Source organism: Hypanus sabinus, chromosome 10, assembly GCF_030144855.1.
Source record: "Hypanus sabinus isolate sHypSab1 chromosome 10, sHypSab1.hap1, whole genome shotgun sequence".
NCBI lineage: Eukaryota > Metazoa > Chordata > Chondrichthyes > Myliobatiformes > Dasyatidae > Hypanus > Hypanus sabinus.
The window spans coordinates 6,197,728-6,214,184 of record NC_082715.1 but is presented as its reverse complement, the minus strand read 5'-3'; the positions used below and the strand labels follow the sequence as shown (position 1 = coordinate 6,214,184).

The 16,457-nt window shown below is 42.4% G+C and overlaps 1 protein-coding gene across 1 annotated transcript in view; it reads left to right on the top strand.

Moving 5' to 3' along the window:
• The first annotated feature begins 734 nt into the window (after window positions 1-734).
• Window positions 735-16,457, top strand: part of LOC132400436 (glycoprotein endo-alpha-1,2-mannosidase-like) — a 62,229-nt gene continuing 46,506 nt past the window's right edge. The window contains exons 1-3 of the mRNA XM_059981386.1: window positions 735-791; window positions 8,990-10,051; window positions 14,641-14,750. Of these exons, the coding sequence (XP_059837369.1) occupies window positions 9,508-10,051; window positions 14,641-14,750 (654 nt within the window). The 5' untranslated portion in view covers window positions 735-791; window positions 8,990-9,507. The remainder of the gene's footprint in view (window positions 792-8,989; window positions 10,052-14,640; window positions 14,751-16,457) is intronic.

The following is a 16,457-nucleotide window of genomic DNA, read 5'->3' as shown; positions in this document are numbered from 1 at the left end:
GGGTAAAGCCTAGGTAGGTTCTGAGGTAGGGGCATGTTCGGTACAGCTTTATGGGCCGAAGCACCCGTATTATGCTGTAGGTTTTCTATGTTTCTATGTCAGTGTCATTTAACCTGATTGTTATTCTGTTTCTGAATGTATCTTCCACATCTCCCTTTTAGTCTTTCTATAATTTATCTTAAGTGTTTATATTTTGGTAATTATACTGTAGGAAAGAGAAGATTATAATTAGGTACAGACACAAAATACTGAGGGAACTCTGCTGGCCAGGCAGCATTTAATGGAAAAGGGCCTGGTCGAAGTTTCTGACCGAAACGTCGACTGTATTCTTTTCCATAGATTCTGCCTGAGCTGCTGAGTTCCTCCAGCAGCTTGTGAGTGAAGCTTGGCTTTCCAGCCGCTGCATGATAACTCGGAAAGCAGCAGAATAGAGTTGAGAGAATTAATACATCAGCCGTAATGGAATAGAGGAGCAGATACGATGGAGAACCAGCCTGAAGGTTAGAACTGCATTTGAAAGAGAACTGCAACTCCACGTCGGTGGTTGTGAAGGACGTGTGTGTGTCCACCGCCGACTGTCCGGTCCCGGTCCCGGTCCCGGGGTAGTGGGCATCGCGCAGCGTCGGACAGCTGCAGGACCAACCCCCGCCACAGGGGGCGCCGGCGGCCGATTGATTGACAGCAGGTGGGCGGCGCCGCCCCTTTCGCGGCTGCGCCGGTTCCTTCGCCCGCCACGTGACCGGATGTTTGTGGCGGCGACCTCAGCAGCAGGTCCTTTGCCACCTGAGGAGGTGAGAGTGAACCGGAGGCGTGGAATGAATCAGCGGGAGAGGGGAGGGGGGTGGGAACCAGAGGGAGGTTGGTAGGGAGGAGGGGGCTAACGGGAGGGCATGGGGAAACGGGGAGTAGGGACAGTGGGAAGGTACCAGAGGAGGAAAGGAGGGGGAGCACGGACCGAGGCTGAGTGGAAGAGCGGGGCAGAGCTGGAGAGGAGGGAAGAGTGGTGTGAAAATAAATCCCTTCCCTTAGACGCCCTCCTCTCCAACTCTGCCCCGCTCTTTCGCTCAGCCTCAGTCCGTGCTGGAGCAGTACAGGTAGAGGTGGGGTGTGTGACGCACAGGGGCATTGTGTGTGGGTGGATGGGGTGTAACCTTGGGAACAGTGTGGGTGGGTTGTAACCCTGGGAGCAACGTGGGTTTTGGTTGTTAACCTGTGAGTGGGGGATGATTCCCGGCACGTTGCAGTTGGGGAGAAGGACGCTGGAGCTGTGGGAGATGGGGGGGAGATCTGGGTGCAGTGCAGAGTACAGAGATGGTGGAGGTTGTTGATCATTTAGTAGTCAAGGGGCTGGAATGATGTTACTTGAGGGACTGGCTGTTGGGTTTCTAAATGGTTGGGGGATAGGTATAGAAAGTAAAATTGATATTGTTACATTCAAGATTGGAAGACTGGTGGACAGGAAGAATTTCAATTGTGGCAGCAATTGGTTGGTTGAGATTGTTGGTTAAAGTTCAGAATCTTGGTTGGGGTAGTATCAAGGGAAGTTTGGAGCTGGTAGCTCTTTCTGGGGACTGGCATGAGAAGCTGTCAGACTATTAACCTTGGGACTGTTCACCGAGACATCTCTTCAGTCACACGGCTGTGATTTGGGTGGGTAACAGGCTAAGTGCACAGAGGTAAATGTTGCTGACCTCAGATACCACATTGGGTTTTTGTGTACATAACTGAATTCCTTTCTCTCTCTCTCTGCGGGATGTGATGAAACTGAAAATGAATAGAGTACATTTTGGAATCTCTTTGCCATGTCCACAAAATTTCTGTTCCTGACCTTAGAAGTGAGCATATTTAATGATAACACAGCACCCAATTGCATTTGGTGCATCTGCGAAACCAAACTAACTCATGATTACATTCAGGCTAGGGCTGATAAAGTCTGCTAAGTAGCAAGTTATATTTACGTCGCAAATGCTAGATGTGACCAGCAGAGATGTCGGGGTATGTTTTTCACGCAGAGAGTGGTGAGTGCGTGGAATGGGCTGCCAATGGCGGTGGTGAAGGTGGAAACGATAAGGTCTTCTAAGATACTTTTGGATAGGTACATGGAGCTTAGCAAAATAGAGGGCTATGGGTAAGCCTAGGTAGTTCTAAGGTAAGGACATGCTTGGCACAGCTTTGTGGGGAAAAGGGGCTGTGTTGTGCTGTAGGTTTTCTATGTTTCTAACCCCATACCTCTATCTTCTCGCCATAACCTTTGATGCACTGATCAATCAGGAAACGATCAATTTTCGCTTTAAATATATCCACAGTTTTATCCTCCTCAGCTGTCTGTGGCAGAGCACTCCACAGATTCACTACTTTGGATAAAAATAATTCTCATTATCTCTGTTCCAAAGAGTCACCCCTTAATTTTGAGGCTATGTCCCCTAGTTGTGGACACCATCACCATAGAAAACATCCTCTCTACATCCACCTTATATAGTTCTTTCATCGTTTGATAGGTTTCAGTGAGATTCTTCTAAATTCTAGTTAGTACAGGCCCAAAGCTGCCAAACATTCCTCATATGTTAACCCCAGCATTCCTGGAATTATCCTCATGAATCTCCTCTGGATTCTCTCCAATGACAACACATCCTTTCTGGGCCCAAAACTGTTGACAGTACTGCAAGTGCCACCTGACTGTCTTACAGAGCCTTAGCATTGTCTCCTTGTCTTTGCATTCTATTCCCCTCGAAATGAACGCCAAGATTGTATTTTTTGCCTTCTTTACCACAGATACAACCTGGAAGTTAACCTTCTAGCAACCTTACACAAGGTCTTTGATGTCCCTTTCCACCTCTATTGTTCCTTTTACCAAAATGTTTTATTGTACATTTCCCAGAGCTTTATTCTATCTGCCACTTTTTTGCCCATTCTTCCAACTTGTCTAAGTCCTGCTGCAATCTTATTGCTTCCTCAGCAGTAACTACCTCTCCATCTATCTTTGTATCATCTGCAAACTTTACATCAATTCCATTATCTAAATCACTGACAAACAATGTGAAAAGTAGCAATCCTAATGCTGACCCCTTGAGGAACACCACTAGTCACAGGCAGCCAACCAGAAAAAGCCCCTCTTATTCTCACTCACTGCCTCCTGTCTGTCAGTTCCTCTGTCCATGCCAGTATTTTTGCTGTAATGCCATGGGATTTTAATCTTGTTAAACAGCCTCATGTGTGGCACCTTATCAAACACCACCTTTAAATCTAAGTAAATGACATCCACTGCCTCGCCTTTGTCCACCCTGTTTGTTACTTCTTTGAAGAACTCTTAACAGATTTATCGGGCAAGATTTTTCTTTGCAGAAGCCATGTTAACTGTGTCTTATTTTATTATTGGTCTCCAATTAACCTGAAACCTCATCCTTAAAAATGGACTCCAGCACTTTCCCAACCACTGAGTTTAGGCTAACTAGCTTATAATTTCCTTTCTTTTGCCTTCCTCCCTTAAGGAGTGGAGTGACATTTGCAATTTTCCAGTTCTCTGGAACCATGCCGGAATCAAATGATTCTTGGAAGATCATGATCAATGTATCTGTTATCTCTTCAGCAGCTCCTTTCAGAACTCTGGGATGCAGTCCATCTGGTCCAGGTGACTTACCCACCTTAAGACCTTTTGAGTTTGCCTAGCACTTTTTCCTCTGTAATTGCAATAGCACACACTCCGGACACTCAATGATCTCTGACACACTGCTAGTGTCTTCCACAGCAAAGCTGATGTGAAGTACTTGTGCCATTTCTCTGTCCCCATTAATACTTCACCAGCTTCATTTTCCAATGGTACAATATCAACTCTCACCTCTCTTTTACTCTTTATATAACTGAATAAACTTTTAGTATCCTGCTTTATAATATTGGCTAACAGCTTCCCAATCACTCAACTTCCCACTCACTTTTGCTACCTTTCTTTGGTTTTTTTGCCGTCCTTAACTTTCCATGTCAGCCGCGATTGCCTAGACCTGCCATTTGAGAACTCTTTCTACTCCTGCGCCTTGTAAACTTTTCCCAGAAACTTCAGCCATCTCTGCTCTGCCATCATCCCTGCCAGTATCCTCCTCCAATCCACCTGGGCAAGTTCCTCTCTCATGCCTCTGTAGTTGCCTTGACAACAATTGTGATACTGATACATGTGACTTGTGCTTCTCCCTCTCAAACTGCAGTATAAATTCAATCATATAATGTTCCTTTACATTAAGCTCCCTAATAAGATCTGGGTTATTACACAACACCCAATCTAAGATAGCTTTTGCCTGAGTAGGCTCAATCACAAGCTGCTCTAAAAAGCCATCTCTTAGGCATTCAATAAATTCCTTCTCTTGCAATCTGTCACCAAACCCATTTTCCAAATTCCATTGCATATTGAAGTCCTCCATTACAGTTGTGTTATGATTCCTAGTTCATGCTTTTTCCAGTTATTTTGCAGTCTCAACCCCACATCTTGGCTGCTGTTTGGAGGTCTAATTATGATTCCCATAATGGTTTTATTTTACCCTTGCAGTTTATTAACTCCATCCATAAAGATTCAACATTCTCCAACCCTATGTCACCTCTTTCTAAAGATGTAATTCCATCGCTTACCAGCAGAGCCACACCACAGCCTATGCCTTCCAGCTTGTCCTTTTGATACAAAGTATATCCTTTGATGTTAAACTCCCAAATATGACCTTCTTTCTGTCACAATTCAGTGATGCCCACAACGTGATATTGACCAATCTCTAATTGAGATACAAGCTTGTCCACCTTATTCCGAACACTGTGTGCATTTAAGTACAGCACCTTCACACCTGCATTCTTCGCCCTTATGAATTTTGCCTCTGTTGTATAATTTAACACTGCTCTGTCTACAATTGTACCCAATCATTGGCTTGTCCTTCCTTACATTCATGTTACCCCCATCATCTACTTGTAAACCTACTGGCTCATCCTCAGCTCTATCCCCCGTCATATTAGTTTAAACAACTCCCAGCAGCTCGAGTAAACCTGCCCGCAAGAATATTGGTCCCCCTTGGATTCAAGTGCAACCTGCCCCTTTTGTACAGGTCTCACTTGCCCCAGAAGAGGTCCCAATGATTCAAAAATCTGAATCCCAGCCTCCTTCTTCAATCCTTCAGCCACACATTTGTCTGTCACCTCATTCTATTCCTTTCCTTACTGTTCCATGACAGAGGCAGCAATCCTGAGCTCTTGCTTCTCAGCTTCCTTTTTAATTCCTTGTATTCTTTTTTCAGGACCTCCCATTTTCTGTCCATGCCATTGGTACCAATATGTATCAAGATTTCTGGCTGCTCGCCCTCCCTTTTCAGGATATTGACACGGTCAGAAACATCATGGACCCTGGCACTTGGGAGGCACAGAATCACCTGTTTGTCCTCCTAATGATAGAGTCCCCTGTTCCTGTGATGTTCGGAGTTCTGTCCTCCAGTTTCTGATGCATCTTTGGTGTAGTTGCACTCAGGCCACAGTGTGGCTCATTTTGGCTGTAGAGTTTGTGCTGTCATTCACCTATTTTAATAGGGTTGGTGGTATTTTATGCCAGGCTCCCAGTTGAAAAGTTACTTTTACAACCCTGGGAAGGATATGCTGAGCAAAGTTGATCTTGAGTTAAGGGTGAAAGGTGAAATGTTTAAGGGGAACTTTGTCACTCAGCTAATGGTGAGAGTGTGGAGCGAGCTGGCAGCAGAAGTGGCGGATTGAGTTTGATTTCAGTGTTCAAGAGAAATTTGGATAAGTACGTGGATGGTAGGGTGTGGTGGGCTTTGTTTTGCATGTAGGTCACTGGGACTAGGCAAACTAGTAGTTCAGCATAGACTTGAAGAGCCTGTTTCTGTGCTGTAGCGTTGTATGTTGTTGACATCAGTGGTGGGTAAATTAATGGAAAGTATTCTTAGAGATGGTATATATAATTATCTGGAAAGACAGAGTTGTAGGAACAATCAGCATGGACTTGTGCATGGAAGGTCATACTTGACAAATCTTACTGAATTTTTTGAAGAGATTACAAGGAAAGTTGACGAGGGTAAAGCAGTGGATGTTGTCTATATGGACTTCAGTAAGGCCTTTGACCAGGTTCCGCAGGGAAGGTTAGTTAGGAAGGTTCAATGGTTAGGTATTAATATTGAAGTAGTAAAATGGATTCAACAGTGGCTAGATGGGAGATGCCAGAGAGTAGTGGTGGATAACTGTTTGTCAGGTTAGAGGCCGGTGACTAGTGGTGTGCCTCAAGGATCCGTATTGGGTCCAATGTTGTTTGTCATATACATTAATGATCTGGATGATGAGGTGGTAAATTGGATTAGTAAGTATGCAGATGATACTAATGTAGGTGGCATTGTGGATAATGAAGTAGGTTTTCAAAGCTTGTAGAGAGATTTAGGCCAGTTAGAAGAGTGGGCTGAGCGATGGCAGATGGAGTTTAATGCTGATAAGTGTGAGATGCTACATTTTGGTAGGAATAATCCAAATAGGACATACATGGTAAATGGTAGGGCATTGAAGAATGCAGTAGAACAGAGTGATCTAGGAATAATAGTGCATAGTTCCCTGAAGGTGGAATCTCATGTGGATAGGGTGGTGAAGAAAGCTTTTGGTATGCTGGCCTTTATAAATCAGAGCATTGAGTATAGGAGTTGGGATGTAATGTTAAAATTGTACAAGGCATTGGTAAGGCCGAATTTGGAGTATTGTGTACAGTTCTGGTCACAAAATTATAGGAAAGATGTCAACAAAATAGAGAGAGTACAGAGAAGATTTACTAGAATGTTACCTGGGTTTCAGCACCAAAGTTACAGGGAAAGGCTGAACAAGTTAGGTCTTTATTCTGTGGAGTGTAGAAGGTTGACGGGGGGACTTGATAGAGGTATTTAAAATAATGAGGGAGATAGATAGTGTTGACATGGATAGGCTTTTTCCATTGAGAGTAGGGGAGATTGAAACACGAGGACATGATTTGAGAGTTAGGGGTAAAATGAGGTGAAATTTCTTTACTCAGAGAGTGGTAGCTGTGTGGAATGAGCTTGCAGTAGAAGTGGTAGAGACAGGTTTGGTATTGTCATTTAAAGTAAAATTGGATAGGTATATGGACAGGAAAGGAATGGAGGGTTATGGGCTGAGTGCGGGCCAGTGGGATTAGGTGAGTGTAAGAGTCGGCGCGGACTAGAAGGGCCGAGATGGCCTGTTTCCGTGCTGTAATTGTTAAATGTTATATGATTCAATGATCATAAAATTTAACCAGGTTTGTGGATTTGTTTATTCTATTGCAAAATTATTAAGTAGTACGGTTGCTTCTAGTGAAAATGTAGTTTTGTTGAACTTTGTAAAACCAAAGTTGTATTTTTGCTCATTTTAGAGTTTCTTCCAGAAGCAATAATGGATTTCTTTTCTTATGTCTAGTTAATAGGTTTGTGTTTGTGTAAAATTATGCAATGTAAACCAACTACCAGTTGGTTAAAGTCCACTTAAAGTCCTATCTTCTAATCAGAATAAAGTGGATTCTCGTTAATTGGGAGACATTTTGGCCCAATTAAGCGTCTGTCCCAATTAGCCAAGGTTTCATGGAAATTGTTCATTCGTTATGTACCATGCCAATGACATAGGCGATCTTTCCAAGACCATTCTTGGCGAATTCTTCCACAGAAGTGGTTTTTTATTGCCTTCTTCTGGGTTGTGTCTTTACACCTTGCCCAAGGGTGATCTGCAGGCTAGTGGAGGGAAAGAGTGCCTTACACCTCCTTTGGTAGAGAGGAAATAGTTAAAAATATATAAAAATGACAAACTATTGTTGAACTGATATACAATTATGTATTTAAATGAAATTCAGAAAAATTAGAACACTACCAATATTATAGTAGTATAGAAGTGTATATTAGTTCCTAATAGTTATAGAGAGATGAATTTATCAAGAGTATGCTGCCGTGTTCTTTTGATTGACTGTAAATGAATAAAATTGTGCAGACACCAAGTGTAGATAATACACTGCCTTCAAATAATGCTGTCGATAGTTGCATCCTACAAATCTTCATTTTCATTGCAACATTCAAGTTGATTTTTGATATCTTCAAATTCTTTGTTGTTCCTAACTTGAGGAGTGAAATCATTTTATTTTCACTCCTAGCTGTTTCTGGCATCTCCAAGCCTGAATGCTTAAAAATGCAGTGAACAATATGATTCCAAATTGTCTTCCTGCTTATTTCTCACCAACTATCAGTGATTAAAAAAAAAATGCTGTTGCACAGTCAACTGACGCAATTTGAAAACTGTTCGCTCTAAGCACCTAGTGTGTAACCACACAAGTGCATGTGACTGATGCTAGTTAGAAACTGTTCAGCAGCAGTCTCCTTCAATTAAGTGACATAGTGTTCCAAATCCTGCAAGAAGACCACAATGGGTTTAGAGGCTTACGTGCTTCAAGAATCCAAAGAGCTATGTTGGCTGGAGTCAGGGCTTTATGCTATCACTCCTGCCAAACAGGTCAAAAAGTTGAGGCTTGACTACGAATAGTCCACCGGTTCTCCAAGTTCGGGGCTTCAGCTCAGGGCTAACAACTGGAAAAACAAAGTTGTTACGGGAAACAGAGTGTGATGGTGTTCCCGAGTCTCCACAAGGGACTTGCATGATAGGCAGTAGTGAAAACTGCGAGGAATCCCTGAGTACCACCAGAGGTGGAGGACCTTCATTGCTGCCCGAAACACTATTTTCTTTAGTTTTTGTTCTTTAAGAATTGTCCCAAATCAGCGGCTGCTCTGATTAACCAATATCCCACTTAACTGGAATCCACTGTTTTAACTCCTCCCTTTACTGTGGTTAGTTTCCACTTTGTTTCCAATAACAGATACTTCATAATCTCTTCACATTCACAGTTGTCCATTTCATTCATATTCCCTGTGTTTTCTGAAAAGGCGTTCAATTTTTGGGCAAGAGAAGAAATGAACTTAAATTTATTTTTGTTTCATTGCAGGTTGTAAACCCATGAAATACATAGAGGCCATTCTAACTTGGATGTGATTTCTCCACTTTCAACCTCCACACGCTTTAGCATCCATTTAAACAAATGCAGCATTAAAAATTTCCAACATTGAACCTTCAAGAAGGTTTGTAAGAGGTAACTGGTAATCACTATGCTTTTAAGTGTACTGGAAGTAATCATCAGGAAATAATCTATTCAAAAACCAGAACTTCATGTCATGTGGCTCAGTACAGCAAAACAGTTGCTTTGTTTCTTTAATAACTGGCTTTGGAGACAAAGTATAAATTTTATAGATTTTCAGAAATATCTGTATTTTTAATGTAATCATCAGAAAATTCCTCTTCCATTCCCTGATCTGTTGCTTGGTTTGAGAACTAATTTTTGTACACCTATAAACTGATCCCTTAAAGTGCTTGTGAAACTCCAAGAAAGGTCATTTCTTTCCCTGTCATTTTTTCGTGAACTCAATATATACTCGTGGATTTCATCAAAATTTGGAGCATGTCATCATGGCTAGATTTCGGAGGAAAATGTGGATCACCTTACTGCTCTTTCTTTTATTTGTTTTTGGTGTCATGATGGGCTTGAAGACCCTGAGACCTGAGGGCGCTGGATTTATAGATGGTGTAGGACTTGAACTATTGCCACAAATTCGACATCGAGCTGCAGTCAATAACTGGAAAGCAAATATCCCCAGTACTGAAAAGTCAGCGGAAAGTGGCCCTCTTCCTCATCGTTCAAATATGGATGGACGGCAGCGTGTGACTCGCAGTCCCGATGAAAAACGTGACCAGTTTCCTGCAGTGAATTATGATCTACATGCATTTTATTACTCGTGGTATGGTAATCAACAGATTGATGGTAAATACATACACTGGAATCATCCATTAGTTCCCCACTGGGATCCTAAAATAGCAAGCAGCTATCCCAAAGGAAGGCATAATCCTCCCGACGACATTAGCTCCAATTTCTATCCTGAATTAGGACCTTATAGTTCCAGGGATCCAGCAGTCCTCGATGAGCACATGAGACAGTTTCGAGCGGCGGCAATAGGTAATGTAACTCTTACCGTTACAGTTGAGTAATTTGTTGATGTATATATCTTTAAAGTAACTTATCAGTTCTCTTTCCCCACACTTGCCTTTTTGAATAGCTGGCAGATAAAATGTTGCTCATATTGTGAGAAAAGTCAGCTTGTTAGAAAGATTAATATTTGTTGTGCTTCGAACACTGTTGACCAGCCTGCAGGCAAAACCCTATTAAGTGAAAAAATAATTGAAAAATGGCAGAAGTAGCTCTGACCTTATTATTTTTGTGCATGGCCCAACTATTGAAATTGACAGCTAGGTAATTACAAAACAAACATCTCTATACTTTAGAACATTGGAATTGGTTTATTATTATTGCATGTACCAAGATAAAGTGAGAAGCGTGTCTTGCATACTGTTCATACAGATCAAATCGTTACACAGTGCATTGAGGTAGAACAAAATAAAACAGTAACAGGATGCAGAGTAAAGTGTAACGGCTGCAGGTGCAGGCACAGGTAAACAATAAGGTGCAAGTTCATAATGAGGTGGATTGTGAAATCAAGAATCCAACTTACTGTACAAGGGAACTACTTAATGTTCTTTTAACCATGGTGTACAAGGAAAAAGCAGTAACAGAATGCAGAACATATTGTTATGGTTACAGAGAAAGTACAGTGGTATTGGGATTGATTTATTATTGTCACATGTACAGTGTCAAATCATGACCCAGTGCAGAGTACACAGAACATAGAAATTTACAGCACATTACAGGCCCTTTGGCCCACAATGTTGTAACCTAGTCTAGAAACTGCCCAGAATTTCCCTAGTGCATGGCCCTCTATTTTTCTAAACTCCTTGTATCTATCTAAGAGGCTCTTAAAAGACCCTACTGTATCCACTTCCACCACTGCTGACAGCAGTGCATTCCACAGTGTGGAAAAACTTACCCCTGACATCCCCTCAGTAGCTATTTCCAAGCACCTTAAAACTATGCCACCTCGTGTTAACCATTTCATCCCTGGGAGAAATCCTCTGGCTATCCACACGATCAATCCCCCTCCTCATCTTATCAACTATCGGGTCACCTCTCATCCTCCAAGGAGAAAGGGCCAAGTACGCTCAACCTATTCTCATAAGGTACGTCTTCCAATCCAGGCAACATCCTTGTAAATCTCCTCTGCACCCTTTCTACAGTTTCCACATCCTTCCTGTAGTGAGGTGGCCAGAACTGAAACCCGTACTCCAAGTGGGGTCTGACCAGGGTCCTATGTAGCTGTAGAAGAGTAAAGTGTAAAAGCTACCAAAAGAGTGGCATGCAGATAAATGGTAAAGTGAAAGACCATAACAAGGCTGATTGTGAGGCCAAGGGTTCACCTTATCGTACACGAATCTGTTAACAGTGGGATAGAAGCTGTCCTCGAGCTTGGTGGTATGTGCTTTCAGAGTTTTGTATTTCTGCCTGATGGGAGATGGGTGAGTGGAGATTGTGATTATGCTGGCCACTTCCTGGGGCAGCAAGAAGTATAGACAGAGCCCACAGAGAGCAAGGCAGGTTCCTGTGATGCACTGAGCTGTGTCCACAACTCTCAGCAGTTTCCTGTGGTCAGAGAGCTGTTATGTATTCAGACAGAATGTTTTCTGTGGACATACTGTAAGAACAAAAGAAACAGGAACAGGAGTTGGCCATCTTGACCCATCAAACCTGCTCTGCCATTCAATAAGATTGTCTGATTTGGCTGTGGCCAGCTCCACCTACCTGCCTACCTACCTTTTCACCTTAACCCTTAATTTGCCTGCTATGCAAAAAATGTACTTACCCATGTTTTAATTATATTTAAGTTGGCTTCCATTTCGTCCCCAGGCACAGAATTCCTCTCAGGCAAAAGTAGTTTCTCCTCAGCTCTGAACTAAACCTATTCCCCTAAATCCTGAGGCTATGTACACTAGTTATATTCTTTCTTACCAGTGGAAATAAGGTCCCGGACTGTCTTATCAATTTCTTTCGTAATTTTTTTTTTATGAGATCCCCTCTCATTTTTCCAGGGAGTATTGTCATAGGCAACTCAATTTCCCCATCAGAATCAGGTTTATTATCATCGGCATGTGACGTGAAGTTTGTTAACTTAGCAGCAGCAGTTCAATGCAATACATAATCTAGAAGAAGAAAAAATAATAAACAAATAAGTAAACTAATTATAGTATACAATAGGAAGTAGTGAAGGGGGATGGAGGCATTACTAGAATTTTAAGAAATCGATGTTCAATCCCCCCTTTCACCATCTTCCATCATAGGAAACATCCTCTCTACATCCACTATATCAAGACCTTTCACTATTTGATAGGTTTCAGTGAGGTCACCCCTCAGTCTTCTGAAATCTAGTGAAAACAGGACCAGAGCCATCAAGCACTCTTCAAATGACATGCAGTATGATCCTGGAATCATTTTCATGAATATAGATTAAGGAAAAAGATTGGCAACTATCTCAACTACTTGTAGCTGTGTGATATTTAATTTCCGATTTGGAAAAGGGGAGGTGCAACAAGACCTGGGTGTCATTGTACACCAGTCATTGAAGGTGGGCATGCAGGTACAGCAGGTGGTGAAAAAGGCAAATGGTATGTTGGCATTCATAGCAAAAGGATTTGAGTACAGGAGCAGGGAGGTTCTACCGCAGTTGTACAAGGCCTTGGTGAGACTGCACCTAGAATATTGTGTGCAGTTTTGGTCCCCTAATCTGAGGAAAGACATTCTTGCCATAGAGGGAGTACAGAGAAGGTTCACCAGATTGATTCCTGGGATGGTAGGACTTTCATATAAAGAAAGACTGGATTGACTCGGCTTATACTCACTGGAATTTAGAAGACTGAGGGAGGATCTTATTGAAACGTATAAAATTCTAAAGGGATTGGGCAGGCTAGATGCAGGAAGATTGTTTCCAATGTTGGAGAAGTCCAGAATGAGGGGTCACTGTTTAAGGATAAAAGGGAAGCCTTTTAGGACCGAGATGAGGAAAAACTTCTTCACACAGAGTGGTGAATCTGTGGAATTCTCTGCCACAGGAAACAGTTGAGGCTGGTTCATTGGCAATATTTAAGAGGAAGTTAGATATGGCCCTTGTGGCTAAAGGGATCAGGGGGTATGAAGAGAAAGCAGGTACAGGGTTCTGAGTTGGATGATCAGCCATGATCATACTGAATGGCAGTGCAGGCTCAAAGGGCCGAATGGCCTACTCCTGCACCTATTTTCTATGTTTCTATATTGTGTTAGTGAAGCAGCATTGTAGTATAACGGTTAGTACAATGCTTTACAGCACTGGTGATGGGAATTCAATTCCCACCACTGTCTGTAAGGAGTTTGACCTCCCCATTACTGCATGTGTTTCCTCTGTATGTTCCATTTCCTTCCTGCATTCTAAAGGCGTATGGATTTGGGTTAGTAAGTTGTGGGCATGCTGTATTTGAAACACGGTGACACCTGCAGGCTACCCACAGTACATCTTCGGATTCCTTCCTCTCCAGCCCTTTATATTTCATATCCACCTGGCTTCACCTGTCACTTTCTAGCTTTCCTCCTTCCCCTTGCCCCATCTTTTCATTCTGGCGTCTTCCCCTGTAGTTTCCAGTCCTGCTGAAGAGTGTTGGCCCAAAGCATTGACTCTGTATTAATTTCCATAGATTCTGCCTGACTTGCTGAGTTCCTCCAGCATATTGTGTGTGTTACTTTCGATCTCCAGTGTCTGCAGACTTCCTTGTGTTTGTGACTTGTCGTATCCTTGGACTGTGTTAGTTGTTGACTGTAAAGACATATTTCATTATGTGCTTCCAAATTTTTCTTAAACCCATCACTCCTACTTGGCATCGACAGCCAACAGTAGCTCACAAGTGTCCTCTGTCCTGGGCCAGCAGATGGTTGATTGACCCTGTGGCTTCTGACATGTGACAAATAGATTTCATCTTTAATATTTGGAGAGAATGAGGGTGGAGGTGCACATCAGAGAAATCAGTCCAAACTGTGTCCATGTAATGCATTACAGAAAGGGGGATGGGGGGGAGGTTTACAAAACTAGCTGAATATTAGGTTCACTGATCACTCAGAATGCATGTACTATGGGTGTTATACATGTTCCCTGACACATCCTTCACATCAAAGTTATTGTGCAAGTTGTGTGGAAGAATTCGGAGTTGGAAGTTTCATAACAATGACAAAGTTTTTTTTTAGCTTTATTAAAGATATAATGAGTTCTTGTTTGCTGTGTACATGCTACATTTGCCAATATGTTTTGTGATTCAGTTGTATCATAACAAAAGCTTGCACTTGATCTCACCCATGGTCTCTCAGTCTCTCCTTTACTCCTTCATTCCTCTCAACCCCCATCTTCCTTCCACCCCACTTTCCCTCAACACTACTCTCTCCTCTACCCATCCAACCCTCTAAACTGCAAGTGCTTAATGGGAATATTAGTGTTTCTTCTTTACATAAACTGAACTGACCTAATACAGAATTATTTGGTTTTTACATTATTATTCTTTAATATATTTAGCAGAGCTCCCACTGTGTCTGTTAAAACGGTACTGGTAAGGGTATCAATTCTGTTCCCTGCAACTATGTAGGTGTGTTGGCCCTGTCCTGGTATCCACCTGGATTGTCCGATGATAATGGCGAGCCCACCGATGATCTAGTGCCAGTCATACTGGAAGCTGCTCATAAATATCAATTAAAGGTATTTTTAAAATGTATTTTTACACCTTAAGCTGAAAATAAAAGGCTTTGTTACCCATGTGGGATGCACCTAGTGTAAAAACTCAAAAGAAGCAGAACTAGTCTTGTAAAACAGTTTGACAATGTAGCTCCAGTGGTTTTGATGACTAATTCATGTGGCTACATTGGGTAATCTCATTTCAGTCAAGCTGTGGTCTCTGTTGAGATCATTCTCAGACCTAGATAGTTTATAAGTTCATATGGATGGTTTTAGGGACAGAGAGGGGAGGTAGGGGTCAGGTTAATGTTTAAGCAACACTGATGTGGGAAGATAGAAGGAAGAATAGAATTCAGGAAAAGGGATGTAGAGGAGTTAGAGGTCAGGCCTCCTGAGAATGAAGGACATCCATGGATGTCGGGTCTGTCGGTTCTGGGATTGGGTGTCTGGTCGAGCAGTCAGCAGCAAGAGTTTGGCATCCTATCATCAGCTAGACCAGGAGTCCATAAGACTACTTATGGCCATTTGGCTCATCAGGTCTGCTCTGCCATTCTATCGTGGCTGATCCCAGATCCCACTCAACTCCATACATCTGCTGTCTCGCCATATCCTTTGAAGCCCTGACCAATCAGGAAACAATCAACTTACACCTTAAATATATGCACAGACTTTCCTCCGCTGCAGACTGTGGTAGAGCATTCTGCAGATTCACTACACTGTTTAAAACAGAAATCCTCCATACCTCTGTTCTAAAAGGGTCACCCCCTCAATTTTGAGTTTGTGCCCTCTAGCTCTGGATACCCCTACCACAGTAAACATCCTCTCCACAACCACCCAATCTAGTCCTTTCAACATTCAGTAGGTTTCAATGAGATCACCATGCATTCTTCTAAATTCCAGTGAGTACGGGCTCAAAGCTGCCAAAATGCCCCTCACATGTTTACCTCTTCATTCCTGGAATCATCCTCGTGAACTTCCTCCGGACTCTCTCCAATAACAACACATCCTTTCTGAGATATGAGGCCCAAAACTGTTAACAATACTCCAAGTGCAGTCTGACCAGTGTCTTATAAAGCCTCAGCATTATCTCTTTTATATTATATTCTCCTTGAAATAAATGCCAACATTGCATTTGCATTCTTTACCTCAGATTCGACCTGTAAATTAACCTTCTGGGAGTCTTACTGATGTTGGTACCATCTCCTCATTTAGATAATAATCCACACTGTTGTTTTTTTTACCAAAATACATTATCATACATTTTTCAACACTATTCAATCTGCCACTTTTTTTGCCCATTCTTCCAATTTGTCCAAGTCCTGCTGCTTCCTCAGCATTACCTACCCCTTCACCTAACTTTGTATCATCCACAAACTGTTGCAAAAGCCATTAATTCCATTATCCAATTCACTGACAAACAATGAAATGTAGCAGTCCCAATATTGACTGTTGAGAGACCCCCTAGTCATTGGCAGCCAACTAGAAAAGTCCCCTTTTATTCCCACTCGCTGTCTCCTGCCAGTCAGCCATTCCTCTATCCGTGCCAGTACCTTTCCTGTAACATTATAGGATTTTAAACATCCTCAAGAATGACACCTTATCATATGCCTCTGAAAATCCAAGTAAATGATATCCACTGCTTCCCCTTGGTCAATCAGAAGTCAGGAAGTTGCTTTGTTGCTTGTTCTGAATATTGTGGGCATGGTGGTTGCAGGCTACCCTCTGCGCACC